Below are 15,612 nucleotides of genomic sequence, written 5' to 3'. Positions count from 1 at the left end.
TGATCCTGATATGTGGTTAGAGGCAGCTTCTACCTCAAGCTCCTCTGACTGCACAGTAAAGTCATCATGGTAACATTCACAATAGTCTGGTCTGAATCAACATGGCTGATCTGGCCGTCGTCCAACTTTCATGTACTCATATCATTGCAACAAAGGAGTACTTACGATTTATAAACTCAGTTAACTTAAAAATAAATAGATGGTACTTATCCGGAACAAAACGTTTTCTGTCACACTGATTGGAAAAAAAAATTCTGTCCTTGGTGTAATATTATAATAATATTATGATATAATATATAATAATGTTGAGACCATGAAAAGACCCCAGTCAACTAATATCAACACTTATATTTATTTTTTTGGAAATGGTTTGGCTTCTGTAAGTTTAAGAATCATTGCCCAATCTCTGCTAAACTTCTTTTTTCTCTGCTAAACACCTTTAAAGACTTGTTCTGGTAGATGTTTTCCATATGTTTGACCATCTTATCACTATTCTTATGATGGAAGATGGTTGAGAAATGTATTTATCACTTCATTTCCAAAAATACACACTCTTAGCTTTCATTTGACACCCAATTTGATATGCTCTGATAAATTTCACATTTTGTTCCTCATGGGTGCTTTTACATGGAACTGCCCAGTTACAAACTTCTGCATCAACATCCACACCAAGCACCACATCAACATCCTCATGCTCCAATAAATGGAGACTTCATTGTTGTTGAGTACAGTGGGGAAAGCAAAGCCAGCTGTCTTCTTCATTAGAGCGTACCGACACATATCCCAAAAACAGATTCTTAGGATTCTTCCCACACCGGTTGCAGACAAGAACGTTTTCATTTTGCAGAGGCTATCTCTGAGGCAAACTAGGTAGGCTAGGTGTCTATCTTGTATATTTCTACCTTTTCTTTCCCTAGTTTAGCTACATCATTGTGTACAGAATAACATTCAAATCCATAAATCATGCATTTCTGTGGGGGAGCCATTTAGTAATTATTTTACCATCATTTTGTTACCAGATGTAAATCCACTTCACTGACTGTAGCTCAACAACCAAAAGAGATTTTTTCAAACTCAAGGTATCATATTATATTTAACAATCAACTCTTTCTGGAGACATATTTGAATCTTGGTTTGGAGAAGATATTTAATAGAGGTTTGGGGAAACATGGTTAAAAAGTACAGTGGTACAGTAGTTTTACATAGCTTCTACACCGGGATGCATGAAGTACCAGTCAGCACAGTAATGTGTCCTGCTACACCAGAAATGTCAACAGTTGCGTGTGTGGATGCAGAATAAATATCCCACCCAGTCTGTTTCTGCAAGGAACGTCAAATGTATAAATTCCTCAGGTTGAGCTTGTTGTTTTATGTTGAGAGCCCTGTCAAATCTGAATATCTTCCCGAGATGTAGCTCCAAATATAAACGAGGACTGTATTTCGGTTTATCAGTTTGTTTTTCAAACACGTACCATCATGTTCTGCTAATATTAATGTTTCTATTACATTATCATAATATTAATCTGAGTGAATATGTTTTTAAGTGTCCAAAAAGCATTACAACCTCTAATTTCAGGCACTTTGTATGGGGTTTAGGTTTAGGTTCTAAAACATGTCCCCAATAACTCCAAAACATTTTATTTGGTGCCAAGTATTAATTTTGTATTCAGAAAATTACAAATGGTATGGTTCAGGCAAAAAAAGGCACAATTCACCCAATTCAGCCTATAGCACAGTGAAAAAAGAAGTATTGATTAAGATTACATTTCGTACAACTTGTCATGGCAATGTCAATTGTATAAAAACAGTTTTCAAGTGATTTTAAAGATTCTGACCCCATTGTGGGCTCTTGGACCCCATTTGGACCCCATTGGTTTTATCGTATAAATTATTAAAGTGTGTAAATTGTAAAACATATCATTTTCTGTTGTTATAATGATTATGAATGAAAGTGTAACTTTTTGAAAGATTGTGGCTTTTTTATGTTTTCAGTATTGGGGTCTGGCCAGACCCATTGGTAAAGAACTTATGCGAAATATGTTGGTCGTTTGAGGTTAAAGTAAATGTTTTGTTGGAAGTAGTCCTTGTGCATCGAGTTGTATGGTTTTAAACTTTGCTATCAAGGGTTTTTGTTTGACATACTCAGTCCCAGCAGTCACTCTGTTACCATAGAATTGGCCACAAGTAAGACAGGTGAGCCCAGCGTTCTCACCAGACACCTGATCCCAGGGAGAGGAACTAGTGCTGAGAGATCAGTTCCACCACGGACAAATCCCAGGCCACACTCTGACTCTGCTATAAATACTCTAAAAACGCTTCCTTCCTTCCTTCCTTCCTTCCTTCCTTCCTTCCCTACTTCCTTCCTCGATGTGATTATTGATCTGGCATGACTGGATAATAAAAGTATCAGTACATGCAAACGTACTGTTGTGAATCTGGGAAGTACCAGGATGCAGTGGGATGGTGTATGGGGTCCAACTTCCTGTCCTGAGGACAGTCAGACACACTCATCCCTGTACTACGGACATTAACAGAGGGTGAGACATTTCTGCTGAGACGGGATCCTGTTACACTGGTCGTCTCTCCGTCCTTGAATTATCAACCCCTCCACACTGGTCTGATGTGACCGTTGATCTTTATGTTATCTGTCTGAATCTTGCCAGGGTACATTCTATCTCGGATTCTCTGTGTAATATTAAACCCAATGTCTGAGCAGATGAAAAGTGGAAAGAAAAAAAGAAAATCCAATAGTTTCTGATATAATCGTCACAAACACGTCACTAGAGTCTCTGTAGGCCTACTTTATAAAGGGCCACTGATGGAAAAGGAGGGGTGCATCATGGGCCTGTTCTAAACCAACATTTCATCAAATAATGTTTCTACGTTGGTGTGTTTCAGTGTTATGCATGGCAACTTGAATATATCATTTCCATATGATTTCACCAAAACGGTTTAAATAGCAGAAACGCTGTGGCTCTCACACTGTTGCCACTCCGAAGCAGGATGCGGGAAGAAGCTGGTTGATGCCCTACGGTATTCTATAGGCCATGGCTTTTGGCTCACAGACCATTTTTATTATTTTTATTTATTTATTTATTATCATGCAACAAGAGTGAAGTAAAATCTCGTGGGATACCTGGGGCCTTACTCAAAGCCCTATTTCCTATAGCCTACATAGCGCATCACGGCATCACTTACCAGATTTCGGTGGATAACGGTACACTGAATTGGACGGAATGTCCACCTCTTCCACGCCTGCATTCTGTCTGCTAGTCAAAGCTCCCATTTCCAGTAAAATAAAAGCTTAAATTAATGAACATAACAATAACAAATTTGCTATTCTCACAACCTCACTATTCCATTTCATTTAATCCATTTCTTATAGCCGTTCCCATTTCTGTTCGTTGTATGTCCTTGGCTCTCTGCTTGCGGCGCCTGTGTTATGATCGTTCCGGGGATTAGTTGTTGTTCTTTGCTGCTTTTTCAAAGCCCCGTGGGGCAGTCGTGCCTTTCGATAGTTTGTTTTGAGGCAGAAAAGGCAGCAACCGAGTCCCTTTAAACGTATAGCGCTTTATCCATTCCCTTTGAGATGGATTCTCCGTGCGCTTCAATGCGGCGCGTTTCGGGGCCGCTTTGAGAGGGAAAGGTTTTCCTATGTAGAGCGATGGAATGGTGTGCCCAACATTTCTCACTCCCTCTCTCCTTTTCCTCGACCGTGCAGGGATGCTGATTGCTATCGGTGCTCGCTCCCTCCGTGCCCCAACTGTCAAAGACCGATTCTAATGGCTACCCATGACGTCAGGCACAAATCCGGACTATGGGTTTTTGCGCAGTACAATCCAGCAGCTCTTGGTTCGCTATAATGTGACCTTCCCCAAATGTGGGAACAGTTCACTGCAGTGCAGCACCAGATGATGTCTGAAAATAAAACATATGGGCCTAAACCAGCCTATCATGTTTCACTGGGCAGTTAAGCATAGCTATACAGACTTTGAATTTGAAAACATGCCATGACAATAAATCATGACGAGGGTGCGGGATTCATAATTTGTCGCCAAATCCTTTTTGGGTGATTATGGCACTGATCTATAAGGTAATATCTGTTTTTAAACGTTATTAGGCCTACACAAAATCATACAGGAGTTGGCAACAATATTGCAACCATTCATATGTTGCAACTTGTTACTCCAGTTCACTAGGGGGCGGCGTATCCTTGGTCAGAGCCATGTGGCATTCGATTAGGATAAAATGTGCGATAGCCCGTCATGTGACAACGCAAAACAGGCGAGGGCGGAGCAGCCTGGAGTGAAATCGACGCAGGCCTGGCGGGCTATGAATAGGCTACAGCAAACCCGCAACATACTACGTCCTTATCAAAGAGAAGCAGATAATGTGATATGTTTATGGGTGTATACCAAGGCAACCAGTTTACAAAAGAGGCTTTGATACTACATATGAATGCGCCAGGTAGACCAGAGTACTAAACGAACACCACTCCGGAACCCGATAGGCAGCAAAAAGGAAGCTTCGGAACCGCCATTTTACGTGTGAACTGCGCAGAGCCCAACGATCGAGGGGAACCATACCACAATAGACGAATTTCATAAAACTACGATTTGAATCGAAGAGCATATTCCTCCCGTCGTTGTCTTGTGTTTGTCTTATTTTGAATAGGTACAATGAGCTACGGAAGGCCCCCGCCCGATGTTGAGGGTATGACCTCGCTCAAAGTGGACAATCTGACTTATCGGACTTCGCCAGAGACTCTACGCCGAGTTTTTGAGAAGTACGGCCGAGTGGGCGATGTGTATATTCCCCGGGACAGGTACACCAAGGAGAGCCGCGGCTTCGCCTTTGTGCGGTTCCACGACAAGCGCGACGCTGAGGACGCCATGGACGCCATGGATGGCGCCTTGCTCGACGGGCGGGAACTGCGAGTTCAGATGGCGCGCTATGGCCGCCCACCAGACTCCCACTACGGGCGAAGAGGTGGTGGTGGGCCGCCCCGTAGATATGGAGGCTATGGGCGTAGGAGCAGGAGGTAAGGCCGGATCATTGTTTGCCTTTTGCAATGTGTCTGATACATAATTATAAAATCAATACATTTTTAATCTAGCTAATTAATCAATGTTGTTTGTGCTCTGTCCCCCACCAGCCGTTCCGCCAGCCCCCGCCGTCGCAGGCGCAGTCGTTCTAGAAGCAGAAGTCGCTCTCGCTCCCGTAGCCGTTCCCGCTACAGCCGCTCCAGGTCCCGATCCTACTCTCGGTCCCGGTCTAAATCCAGAACCCCTCGAAGGAGCAAGTCCAAATCCCCTTCGAGGTCTCGGTCCCGCTCCAAGTCCCGAAGCCGAAGCCCGCCTTCGAACAGAGGATCCAAATCCAGGTCGAGGTCTAAGAGTAGGCCTAAATCCCCCGAGGACAACGGAACTGAGTCTTAACCCGAACCCGGACCCAGTAAGACGGTATACAGGGAAGGGCAGGAGGGGTGCTTATTCATGACTACAGGTTGAACATTTGGCATTTCAGGAAAGGTTAGAGTCAGTGCAAATATAAAGGGGTACTGGTCTGCAGACATAGGCCTATTCAGAATATCAATTATCAAGGCCACAGAATCCTGTCTCTAGCGCTTTGCTATTGACGGGGGGAAATTGTCTGTAAGGTTATCTAGGTGGGATGGACAGGATAAAACTGAATTAGGCTGATCCTAGATATGCTGTATGTGCTCTAGTGAGCTCCTCTGGTTATAGTTGTTATGCCAGCGGCCTACATGTTTGAGGACTAAGTTAACTAAAGAACATATGGGACCAGACCAGGACTGAGGTAGTGAATCGTTTTTAGAGCAGTGCTCCTCAATCTTTGTCCTGAAGAGCTGCAGTGTAACCAAGTCCAGTGCTATCACACCTGACTCAGCCAAGCAATTCATCTTCAACACCTTGATGAGCTGAATTGGGTGCATTTCCTGCTGAGCTGGGACAAAAGCCTGCTGTACTGCAGCTCTCTAGGACCAGAGATCAAGAATGCTGATTAGGAGTATTAAAGGTTTGAGTTTCATTTTCTAAAGGTTTGGGGTGGGGTGTTCAAATTAAACGTTCACCTAAATGTGGAATTCTCTCCTCCAAGCTGCGGTGTCCTGTTTGCAAAGAGAGGAGTTGGGGGTGTGGCAGTATGAGAGCAGTTAGTGTGTGACCCGCCCATGTGACCTGCCTGTTGCTGAGGGCGATGGCGGTTGCTATGGAGCAGGTCGTCATGGCGGTGGTTCGGGCTGTCAGTGGTGTATGAGATGGTGGTGAGGTACGTTCACAGGATCACAGACTGGACACAGAACGCTGTACAGGTCTGTGCCTGTGGTTTCATTGGCCAGTCACAGGGGAAAGGACCCCCCAAGGTTTGTTGTCCAATGTGCCTTTGTGAAATGGAGAGTGGGGGCCCGTGGAGTGTGTGTGAAGAGACAATCAGGACAGTAAGGAACAAATGTCCTGCTGAAATTAAAGAAAATTCAGTTATTTTCCAAAAACCTGGAAACTGAAATGTTATTTGCTGTGACCTGCGGGAATATCAACTTGCAAGCCCTTGTTGGAGAGGTTGAAAGGATTTTGTTTTATGCATAGTTGAGGATGTGCTCTATGGCAGGCTAATTTCTGTTCAAACCATGAGCTTGTTGTTTTGCTGCGTCTAACACATGTTGTCTTGTCTTTTTTCCATATTTCAGATGATTGAGACTTCGCTGTGGACGCCAGCAAGAGCGTAGTGGTCTGCAAGTCGACCCCTCTACACCCACTGATTTCTGACCAAAAGGTTATTGTAACTTGGTCTAAAATGTTTTAAATTCTATATATATATATATATTTGATTTCAGTTGCCCAGAAAGACTGTACTTTTATTTACCAATGCAATGTTACTCCATTGAACTAGGGCAAACTACATGTTGAAAGGGTTTGGTGAGGTAATCATTTCTCATTGTTAGAGTTTGTGCATATGGATTTGTACTTGTATAGTTAGTTACTTTGTTGACATTGAAGTACCTTTTTTATTTTTATGAAGGCTCTTATTAGTTTATTCTCAGAAGAATGCAGATGTTTTTTTTCCTTTGCTGTGTTAATTTTAGAAAAGGGAGTAGCTAACCCTAAAGGAATATATCCTACTTGGATCAAAGCATAGAGTGAATTGTGTACAGGGAAATTAAAGAAAAGGTTAAATGTTCAAACATTTGTAAATGTTACATATTTTTAAATTTGTAAACCCCCTAGTATCTCCGAATTTTTTGTGTGTATATCCTTGGTTTTCTTGATGTCTCTGGTTATATTTGCTTTCCTGTGATTCTAACCCTCTCTCTTGTGTATCTTTTGTGCACTAGGCGCAGTTGTGTAGCAGTTGAGTATTGCTGGTTAGCTGTTAAGGTGCGATGCAGTGCGGTGGTGAGATGGTGTGGCGTGTTGCGGTGCAGAGTGCCCGGTGCTGTTCCGGTGCTCGACCCTCCGCTGCTGTTTGCCGGTTTGTAAGATCACAGCTGTGGCAGGTCATACATCTTTTCCTGTGTTGTGTGCTCCCTTACATGTTCTGTACAAATACATTCCCCCCTCCTCCCTCCCCCCCCCCCCAAGATACCTGAGTTTCCCACTTGGAGAGTATCAGAATCAACCAATATGAAGCTCTACACAAATAACTTGCGTTAATTATAACTCAGAGGCTCAGAGTTTCCGACTTGTCATGAATGCAGCATAATTACCCCTCTGCTCTGAGCTGGTTTTCGATCGTGTTTCAAAGATGGTCAAGTGGAAGGTTTGTAAGGGCATTCCAGTTGCTTGATAAATTAATCTCAGTACATTCCTTTGTGAACTCTCAGATGTCTTGTAACTGCTTCAGGTGAATGCTAATAAAATAATTTTTGTGCTAAACATTTTTGTCTGAAAGAGTGAACTTTGTCTTGACCTTGTTGCGAATTACACAATGACTCACACAGACAGAACACATCTGGGGGGGGGGGGGGGGGGGGGTTAGTCATTGTTCTAAAAAAATCCAGAATGAGGCTGAAATAAAAGCTTTCACCTTTTACATGCAGAGGGCTAGATAGTCTTGACCACTCAGTTTGGTGTAAGAATTTCCTACTATACCAAACTGAGTGGTCAAGACTATCTAGCCTTTCCCTGCTAGGAAATGATCTAGGCCAAGATAATAAGTTATTGATGAACATATCGAAGAACCTACCGACCAGGCTACGAGAGACTAGAGGTTTAACTGGTATTAAGCGGTGAGCAACAATGTTCGTCTGCACACAGGCATCTGGTATAGCACTAGGCATAGTAGGTTAGGCTATGTCTTCATGTGGCTTATGTTGCGCTTGCATTCTGCGTACTGATGCGATTACCTGCAAAGTACAGGGATAAGGTAGCTTGCAACGTGATGGTCAATTTGTTGGCCGACTCCCACTGTGTTTAGGGAGTAGAATTGTTTGAGACAATGATTTGTCTACCTAGGCTACTGTACTTACATGGTTAATATAAAATGTGCGGGGCGTCACCGTAGGAAATGACGTATGGCTTGGAGAGATCCTGACTGTTTTTCCACAGTTGTAGACGCGGTCACTGCAAACAAGTTGCGGCGCGGCAATCTGTTCCGACAATCTGATGAGGGATAACGGGAAAGAACGGGTGCATTGCCATAACGGTATTTCTTTGTTATAAACGTGGATTAACAGGCAATATTGTACTGTCTGAGTCCTGAACAACCAACACGCTATCTGCAGAAATGGATATAACTTTTATTTTGCCAGCCATTCTTTTTACACTTCTCGCTATTTTTTTGGCGACAACGTTATTCAATAACAACAATGGTGCATCGTCTGCTACTTCCCAATTGGATAATTCAGGTTTTTTAGCGCAGTCAGGAAGAGTGGAAGCGAAACCGGGATTAGATAAACCGGGAGCGTCGGTAAATCTGACAGAGAACCAGCTGAAGACAAGGGGAGGACTAACCTCTGTGGACAAAGCAGAGGAGAGGAGAACGGATCGGGTGGCAGCAGTGGGCACAATAGCAGTTGAGGAGGAGGAGGGGCTGCCCGTTACCGAATTTGGGAGCTGCACCCATGCACATGAGAAGACTGTGAAAATGGGCATTACGGTAAAATATAAATATGCTGTTTCGGAGTGATATTTCAATAGTCAACGTCAGTTTATTTAGTGTAGGTCATGCACAAGACACGACAGTAGCAAACCCATCGTTAAACCATAATACGTTAAAGTCGGTGCAGACCCATCCCTAAAAAGGTTCACACTGGCGCTATGTAAACATTTCATGAGAGCCTAGCAGAGAGCAATAGTCTGCAACTGACTATGATGAGCAGCCGCTTCTTTGTTAGCAGCTACAGAAAATGATTACTGTGTCAGTGGACAAGTTTTGTTTTGCAGACATTTGAAATACACACACATTTAGTCACATATATCAGGATTGCCATCCTCAGGTCTGCTGCCTGTCCCAAGTCTCACTGACATCTGCAGGGAATCTCTGTCCATGCATGCCTGGCTGGTTTACAGGACTAGGCTGGTTGGCTACCATCACCATGGATACAGTGCAAAAAAAGGGAAGCAAGGCACATGTGACCATGAAGGTGTGACACATGGGGAGTGAGTTGCCAGATCAGCAGGGTAGGGGAGGACTGGCAGACATATGAGCTGTCTAATTGATTTAAGGCTTTAACTAGCATGGAATCTCTGCAGTACAACATATGGTCTCTGCTCTTGCCCAAAAGGTTTAGGACCTATTCAATACCTCTGCCCAGGTTCTCGTCTAAAGATGGGGGAGCTGACTTGGTATACAAGTTAATGGCTTGGTACTACACTAAGCATGCAGATATCTGAAAAGCAAATGAAAAGACAGGATGAATTGAGCAGCAGTTTGTACCAATAATAATCGGATTTGCACTTATCAGGATTTGGCTGTAGTCTTGACATGGTGATATGAGGGCAGGTATGGAATCACAGGCCAAGTGAAAACAATATGGAGGCCAACTAGTCATCTGCTTTGACCTTTCCTGTTCTTTCACATCAATGCAGTTGAAGGAGAGGAGTCACTTTACACTATGCGCCCCCAGTCACACCTCTCCTTCTTTGACAGGGGGAGTCTGATTCTGAGCCTGCTACGGTGGGAGAGATAACAACGACAGACCAACATTGCTCTCTAACAAGATCTTCTGAAACGACCTTTGACCCTGCCCCCGTTCCAGTGGGCTTTCCCGGTTCCATAGAGTCCACAGAGGGGGAGTCCTTACTGTGCCCTTTCACTTACCGGCAGACAGGGGGCACCTCAGAAAGCCAGGAGAGCAATGGTAAGTGCTGGGTCAATTCCAAATTGACCCCAGGCCCCTCAGCACGTTTTGAGATCTGCGAGGTTTGGATAAGTGTAAGAAATATAGTGACGGTTCAATCAGCCGGTCAAAGGGCAAGGTAAAGCATGTAGTACCATATTAATTACACCTCTCCAATTATTTTCAGACCTAAACAATTGCTTTTAGGGTAGACTTGAGGAGTTGACTTGGAATTGAGGATGACACTCCACCCTCTCTCACAGTAGATATGGAACAGGTGGACACAGACGGTCAGTCCCTGAAGTACGTCCCCGGGATGCTGCGGACCAGTGGGCTGGAGAAAATGATGACCAAAGATGAGCTGGAGGACGAGCAGAGGTCAGTGCCGGAACCCAGGAGACCTGTCGTAGCTCACAAGTCACGACACGGGCTGTAGGTCAAAGTGCTAGTATTGTCCAGGAGAGTGTTGGGTCACCTGTTGGCAGACTGTGCTGAAACCCTGCCACTGACCTGGGACTGTCTTGTCAGTCCCAGATTGATTGACTGAGATCATTGCCAATGTACAGTTGTTCACCTGCGATCGCTTATTTATGAATGTGTATATCCACTCAGCTTAGCCCTTCTGCCCAGTGTCTGTTTCTCCTCCCTTTCTGCTCCCTCTCAACGTGTGTGTAAGTGTGTCAGTGTGATGTTTCTGTGAGGTTACTGTGCTTGGCAGCTGCTTTACCCCACGGCTCATCATAAAGCTTAGGACCAGGGCTTGTGGTCCAAAACTAATCTGTTTTTTGATTCAAGATAGACTAGATTCTGAGAGGGAGATGGCGAGAAACAGAGATAGTTACTATTACTGCTTCATTAAAATGGTCATTTTTTGTACATTTCACAGTCATGACAATTAATATTAACAGTCATGACAATTAATAACTTGAATTGAATTTCATCTAGAGTAGAAAATAGAGACCGAAAAGAGAGGGCAGAGAAAGAAAAAGAGAGAGAGAAAGATGGATAACATGACACACCACAGGCTAATCCCAGCATCAGAAATCCAGGCTTCCTGTATGTAACCACTGTCTCCTGCTCTTATCTTTGCAGGGTAGAGTTCACCACAGACTTTACCTCTCTGTAAGTCCCATCAGACGGACAGGCAGGCAGGGGGGTGTAGTAATACTTGGTAAAGTATAAGTTACAAATGATTCCTGCCCATCCAGTCCTGGTCATCACTATCTGGGCATGCTAGAAAGGATGAATGATGCATATATTTTAACCACAAATGTCATTTTAAATAGCAACCCTAACCGCAAGACCAAAAGGCTAGTATAATTGCACCTAATTTCTGGCGATACTGTCCTCCATTCTAGCATGGCCATCTAGTGACAACCATGCAGGTTTCTCAACTCCACTCCTTGAAAAACAGGCAGTGTTGTCTGGCTCTCTTCTCTCCTTCCCACTTTAGTGGTGAATTATAGTGGCTGGTCAGAACACTCACCTGGTTTCCTAGACCTAAACCACTCACCTGGTTTTCCAGGCCATAGTCAGTCACCTGGTTTCCCAGGTCTAAATGAATTGCTTCATGGAGGATGAAAACCAGCAGACACTGCTATCCACAAGGACTCAAGTGTTTTAGACCTGTCCCATCTTCCTCACCCATTGCTCACCCTCCTCACCCCTTACGCTCCCCCCAACCCCTTGGCTGCAGCATCCTTCCCTGGGGTGGTTGCCATGGTTTCCCAGGTACAAAACAGGTAGGCTATTTCCCAGGAGTAGAGTAGGTTAGGTGTTGATTGAAGCACACCTGTATGTCCCTGCAGTTATCACCACAGACAGCAAGCCAGATGACTCTCCTCATTCAGCAAAACTGAATGTCAATTTTTAGCCACTAGGTGGCATGCTACATCTCTAAACTGAACTAAACCAAATTTATTTACATAATTCATACTCTTTCTAAAACAATGGAAGAATAAAGGTGTGTGACGTTAAAGAGAGAGTTATCAGAATCGAGCCACCAGGCCTGTAGAGTAGATACTTCCCTTTAGATTCTTTCTCACTCCATATTCACTGTGCTCTGCCATGATGTGCTTTTTTGTCTTGGCTGGCCTGTGCTGTGCTGTACCATCAAGTTTTGCTGGGCTGGGTCCCACACTGGCATTATTAGTCACATGTTGTTAGCCATCTGTGCATGTGTGTGTTGAGTTTTACATTTAAAACAATGGCATCTGTATCTCTAGTCCTATCATTTTTCCTCTCAGGAGAGCAATGACAAGAGCCCAGCACCAATCTCATATCAGTGTTCTGGATCTAGACCGCTTATCTCTAAACCATCATTGATCCGGACAGGTGAGATGAGACTCAGGGTTCATTTACCTTTGTCTGCCTTTTTTGCAGGGTACAACGGGAGCAGCTGGCGGCCATTTTCCAGCTGCTGAAGCAGAACCAGGAGACGTTTGGTGAGGTGTCAGAGGGAGACGTGGAGGAACAGCTCAAACTGTACTCCATCTGAGACACTCCTCCACCTCTAGGCTTCTCCTCAGACTCTACTACCACTCTACTACCACTGTACTATCACTGTACCCAAACTCTACTCCACCTGACTGTCCATCTGAGTATACTTGGCTGCTACAAGTATACTACAGCTCTACTCTATCTGTATCTATTCAAACTCTACTCCATCTGAGCCTCTACTCAGACTATTCTCTGACTCTTCTCCAACTCTCTACTCTATCTTAATCTCTACTTAAACTCAACTCCTCTTCCCTGACAGAGATGTGATCAGTCTGGGCTGGAGTAAATGACAGACTGGCATTCAAATGACATTCAAATAACAGAAAATCAACATTTTGAAATATACATGTGCATTTGCATGGGCTATGTGACACACTTTGTTATTTAATGGGTTTGGAATGAATAGAAGTCATGGTTGGATAGAACAATTTCAGAGATTCATTCGTCTGATTCAATAAAGCATTACATCACCAAAAGTGAACAGGTTCTGCATGCTTGACATTGAAAGTTATACTCATCTGAATGCACCTTGAGGTGTTAAGATTCCTGTTCCCCCCATGTCAGGGGTGCCCAATACGTCGATTACGATCGACCGGTCGATCGCGAGAGTAGTGCGGGTCGATCGCGTGACATTAAAAAAATCACGTCAGATTTTTTACGACGGACATTTGTGCTTCATCACGGTACGAGGCAATTGAGCCAGTGTGAGTGCGCCACTTGATTGACGTACAATGCGGCCAGTCTGAGATCGCTTCTCTTCTACGGGCCACGTGTCACCATGCATTCGCATGTATATATTTCGCAATATATATTTAGCATTTTCTAATGTAGGTAGATCATTTTGACCTGGTCATTTTGAAAGTAACTCGCAAGCCGAAAAAGTGTGGGCACCCCTGCCCCATGTCCTCTAAAGCTTCCTCTCCTCCTGCTTCCTCATCCTATCCTCACCTGTTCCCATGCATAATCCACTGTAATTCATAATCCACTGTGCAAGCAAACACAAACCAGACCATCATTAATCATTCACACTCATACCGTATTTATGACTGTCATATGGCACAGCAAGACTTCTCATGTTTACTCGTTTTATATACTGTTAAAAGCAATAAACAATGTGTACTTAATGAAATATAACAAAGATTGTGTTGATTCAAGACCCTGGTGCTCGCCTACCGGGTGGCAAAGGGAACCACCCCTTCCTACTTGCAAGCAATGGTCAGCCCCCAAACTCCTGCCCAATCACTCCGCTCTTCCACCTCTTCCGTCATAGACGGACCCAGGAAAACCCATCTCTTCAGGCTACATCTTAACTAAAGACCTCTTCATCCCCACTACCCCCTGTACAGTTTCTCTACTGTTAATAAAAAATAAAAAAAGAAGGTAATTCTTCCTTCTTCTAGCATTGTGACTGCCAATGGCCCCTGGTCCTAGCATAGATTACTTTTTCTTATGATGATTGATGGATAGATAATTTACTTACTTCGACAAATGTATTTGGATAAAGGCGTCTGCTAAATGCCAAAAATGTGGGTCCATGCCAGTTTTGTGTGTGTGTGTGTGGGACTTTTCTTGAACAGAAGAAAGAGCGACTGCCACTGTGCCAAAGTTACCAGGCTCAATTTACCGGCATAGATAATGTTATATTATTATAATGTGGAGGACTGTAAGTAAGAGGTAAAACTTGGTGGTCAGTCATCTAAGTAATTGTAAAACCTGACACTTGAACCCAGGATAGAGGAGTAGTAGTGGACCCCATTGAGCTAAAGCCTGTGTACTCATAGAAGATATTAATAAAATAGAATATTTAGATTATGGGAAATATTATTATAGAGAGCTTTGTGAACTATGAACAATTCCAAAAGATGTGTTTACTGAGATTTCAAGGGGGTACAAAAGATAATGCTCAGTAGCACTGCCTTAGACATAGAAATCTTGGTGTCCCACCCAACCTTGAAGCAGTCCTCTTGGCAGATGATAGATGCATGCGTCTTCCACGTGGGAAATCTGGATTTCTCACCATTGTAGGTTCCATAGTGTATCTCATGTTTATTCGTTTTATATGCTGTTAAAAGCAATAAACAATCTGTATTTACAGTCATGAGAAAAAGTTAGGACACCCCCCAAAATATTAAGTTATTCTCTTAAAAATATGGACATATCAATATGTTATCTTCTTTCTAACAATGTCTATAGATAAAGGGGATGTAATTGAACAAAAAACTATGAAAATGTAACTTTGTAATCATTTATTTAACGAAAAATTAACAATAATGCCAATTCCTACTGAGGAAAAAGTTAGGACACCCTATGCCCTAATAGCTAGTATTGCCCCCCTTGGCTGAAATAACCTCAATTAGACGTTTCTTATAACTGTCTACAGGTCTCTGACATCAATTGGGAGAAAGTTTTTCCCACTCCTCCTTGCAGAATTCTTTCAGCTGTGTGATGTTCGAGGGGTGTCTTGCATGCACAGCCAGTTTCAAATCAATCCACAGCATCTCAATAAGATTAAGATCCGGGCTTTGACTTGACCATTCCAGAACTCTCAATTTATTTTTCTTGAGTCATTCCTTGGTAGATTTACTGGAATGTTTTGGGTCATTGTCATGTTGCATGGTCCACATCTGCTTCAGCTTCAACTTTCGAACAGATGGTCTCACATTTTCCTCAAGCACCCTCTGATACAATACAAAATTCATAGTGGATTCTATGATGGTGAGCTGACCAGGCCCTGCTGCAGAAAAGCAGCCCCAAACCATGACATTTCCACCCCCATGCTTCACAGTTGGTATGAGGTTCTTGTTCTCAAATGC

General features: G+C 43.5%; 3 protein-coding genes across 11 annotated transcripts in view; 2 read left to right on the top strand and 1 right to left on the bottom strand.

Moving 5' to 3' along the window:
- Positions 1-3,518, bottom strand: part of rnf157 (ring finger protein 157) — a 19,293-nt gene extending 15,775 nt beyond the window's left edge. The window contains exon 1 of the mRNA XM_083687412.1: positions 3,199-3,518. Within this exon, the coding sequence (XP_083543538.1) occupies positions 3,199-3,286 (88 nt within the window). The 5' untranslated portion in view covers positions 3,287-3,518. The remainder of the gene's footprint in view (positions 1-3,198) is intronic.
- An 865-nt stretch (positions 3,519-4,383) lies between these two features.
- srsf2a (serine and arginine rich splicing factor 2a) lies at positions 4,384-7,885 on the top strand. 7 transcript variants are annotated; one of them, XR_014554669.1, is made up of 4 exons: positions 4,385-5,041; positions 5,156-6,039; positions 6,710-6,795; positions 7,355-7,885. XR_014554669.1 is itself a non-coding variant. In XM_083687390.1 (3 exons), the coding sequence occupies exons 1-2, from the start codon at positions 4,680-4,682 to the stop codon at positions 5,436-5,438; spliced, it is 645 nt and encodes a 214-aa protein (XP_083543516.1). In that variant the 5' UTR covers positions 4,384-4,679; the 3' UTR covers positions 5,439-5,454; positions 6,710-7,885. The 7 variants fall into 7 exon arrangements, 3 of the variants coding, with proteins under 3 accessions (XP_083543516.1, XP_083543515.1, XP_083543514.1); XM_083687390.1 differs by having other exon boundaries at positions 4,384-5,041; positions 5,156-5,454; positions 6,710-7,885; XM_083687389.1 differs by having other exon boundaries at positions 4,384-5,041; positions 5,156-5,462; positions 6,710-7,885.
- Positions 7,886-8,572: 687 nt separating this feature from the next.
- LOC310816903 (uncharacterized protein) lies at positions 8,573-14,091 on the top strand. Of its 3 annotated transcripts, none has more exons than XM_083687245.1 (4): positions 8,573-9,117; positions 10,111-10,321; positions 10,567-10,678; positions 12,683-14,091. In XM_083687245.1, the coding sequence occupies exons 1-4, from the start codon at positions 8,746-8,748 to the stop codon at positions 12,795-12,797; spliced, it is 810 nt and encodes a 269-aa protein (XP_083543371.1). In that variant the 5' UTR covers positions 8,573-8,745; the 3' UTR covers positions 12,798-14,091. The 3 variants fall into 3 exon arrangements, with proteins under 3 accessions (XP_083543371.1, XP_083543370.1, XP_083543372.1); XM_083687244.1 differs by having other exon boundaries at positions 10,564-10,678; XM_083687246.1 differs by lacking the exon at positions 12,683-14,091 and adding an exon at positions 11,393-11,449 and having other exon boundaries at positions 10,564-10,678.
- Positions 14,092-15,612: the final 1,521 nt, after the last annotated feature.

The sequence above is a fragment of the Argentina silus genome (assembly GCF_951799395.1).
Source record: "Argentina silus genome assembly, chromosome: 16".
Classification (NCBI taxonomy): Eukaryota; Metazoa; Chordata; class Actinopteri; order Argentiniformes; family Argentinidae; genus Argentina; species Argentina silus.
This window is presented reverse-complemented; position numbering and strand designations above follow the sequence as displayed.

Bases quoted from the DNA above. Each gene is read 5' to 3' on its own strand.
- srsf2a (XM_083687390.1), top strand. From the start codon at position 4,680: ATGAGCTACGGAAGGCCCCCGCCCGATGTTGAGGGTATGACCTCGCTC. The intron at 5,042-5,155 runs GTAAGGCCGGAT...GTCCCCCACCAG, and splicing joins TATGGGCGTAGGAGCAGGAG to CCGTTCCGCCAGCCCCCGCC.
- LOC310816903 (XM_083687244.1), top strand. From the start codon at position 8,746: ATGGATATAACTTTTATTTTGCCAGCCATTCTTTTTACACTTCTCGCT. The intron at 9,118-10,110 runs GTAAAATATAAA...CTTCTTTGACAG, and splicing joins CTGTGAAAATGGGCATTACG to GGGGAGTCTGATTCTGAGCC. The intron at 10,322-10,563 runs GTAAGTGCTGGG...CCTCTCTCACAG, and splicing joins AGAAAGCCAGGAGAGCAATG to TAGATATGGAACAGGTGGAC.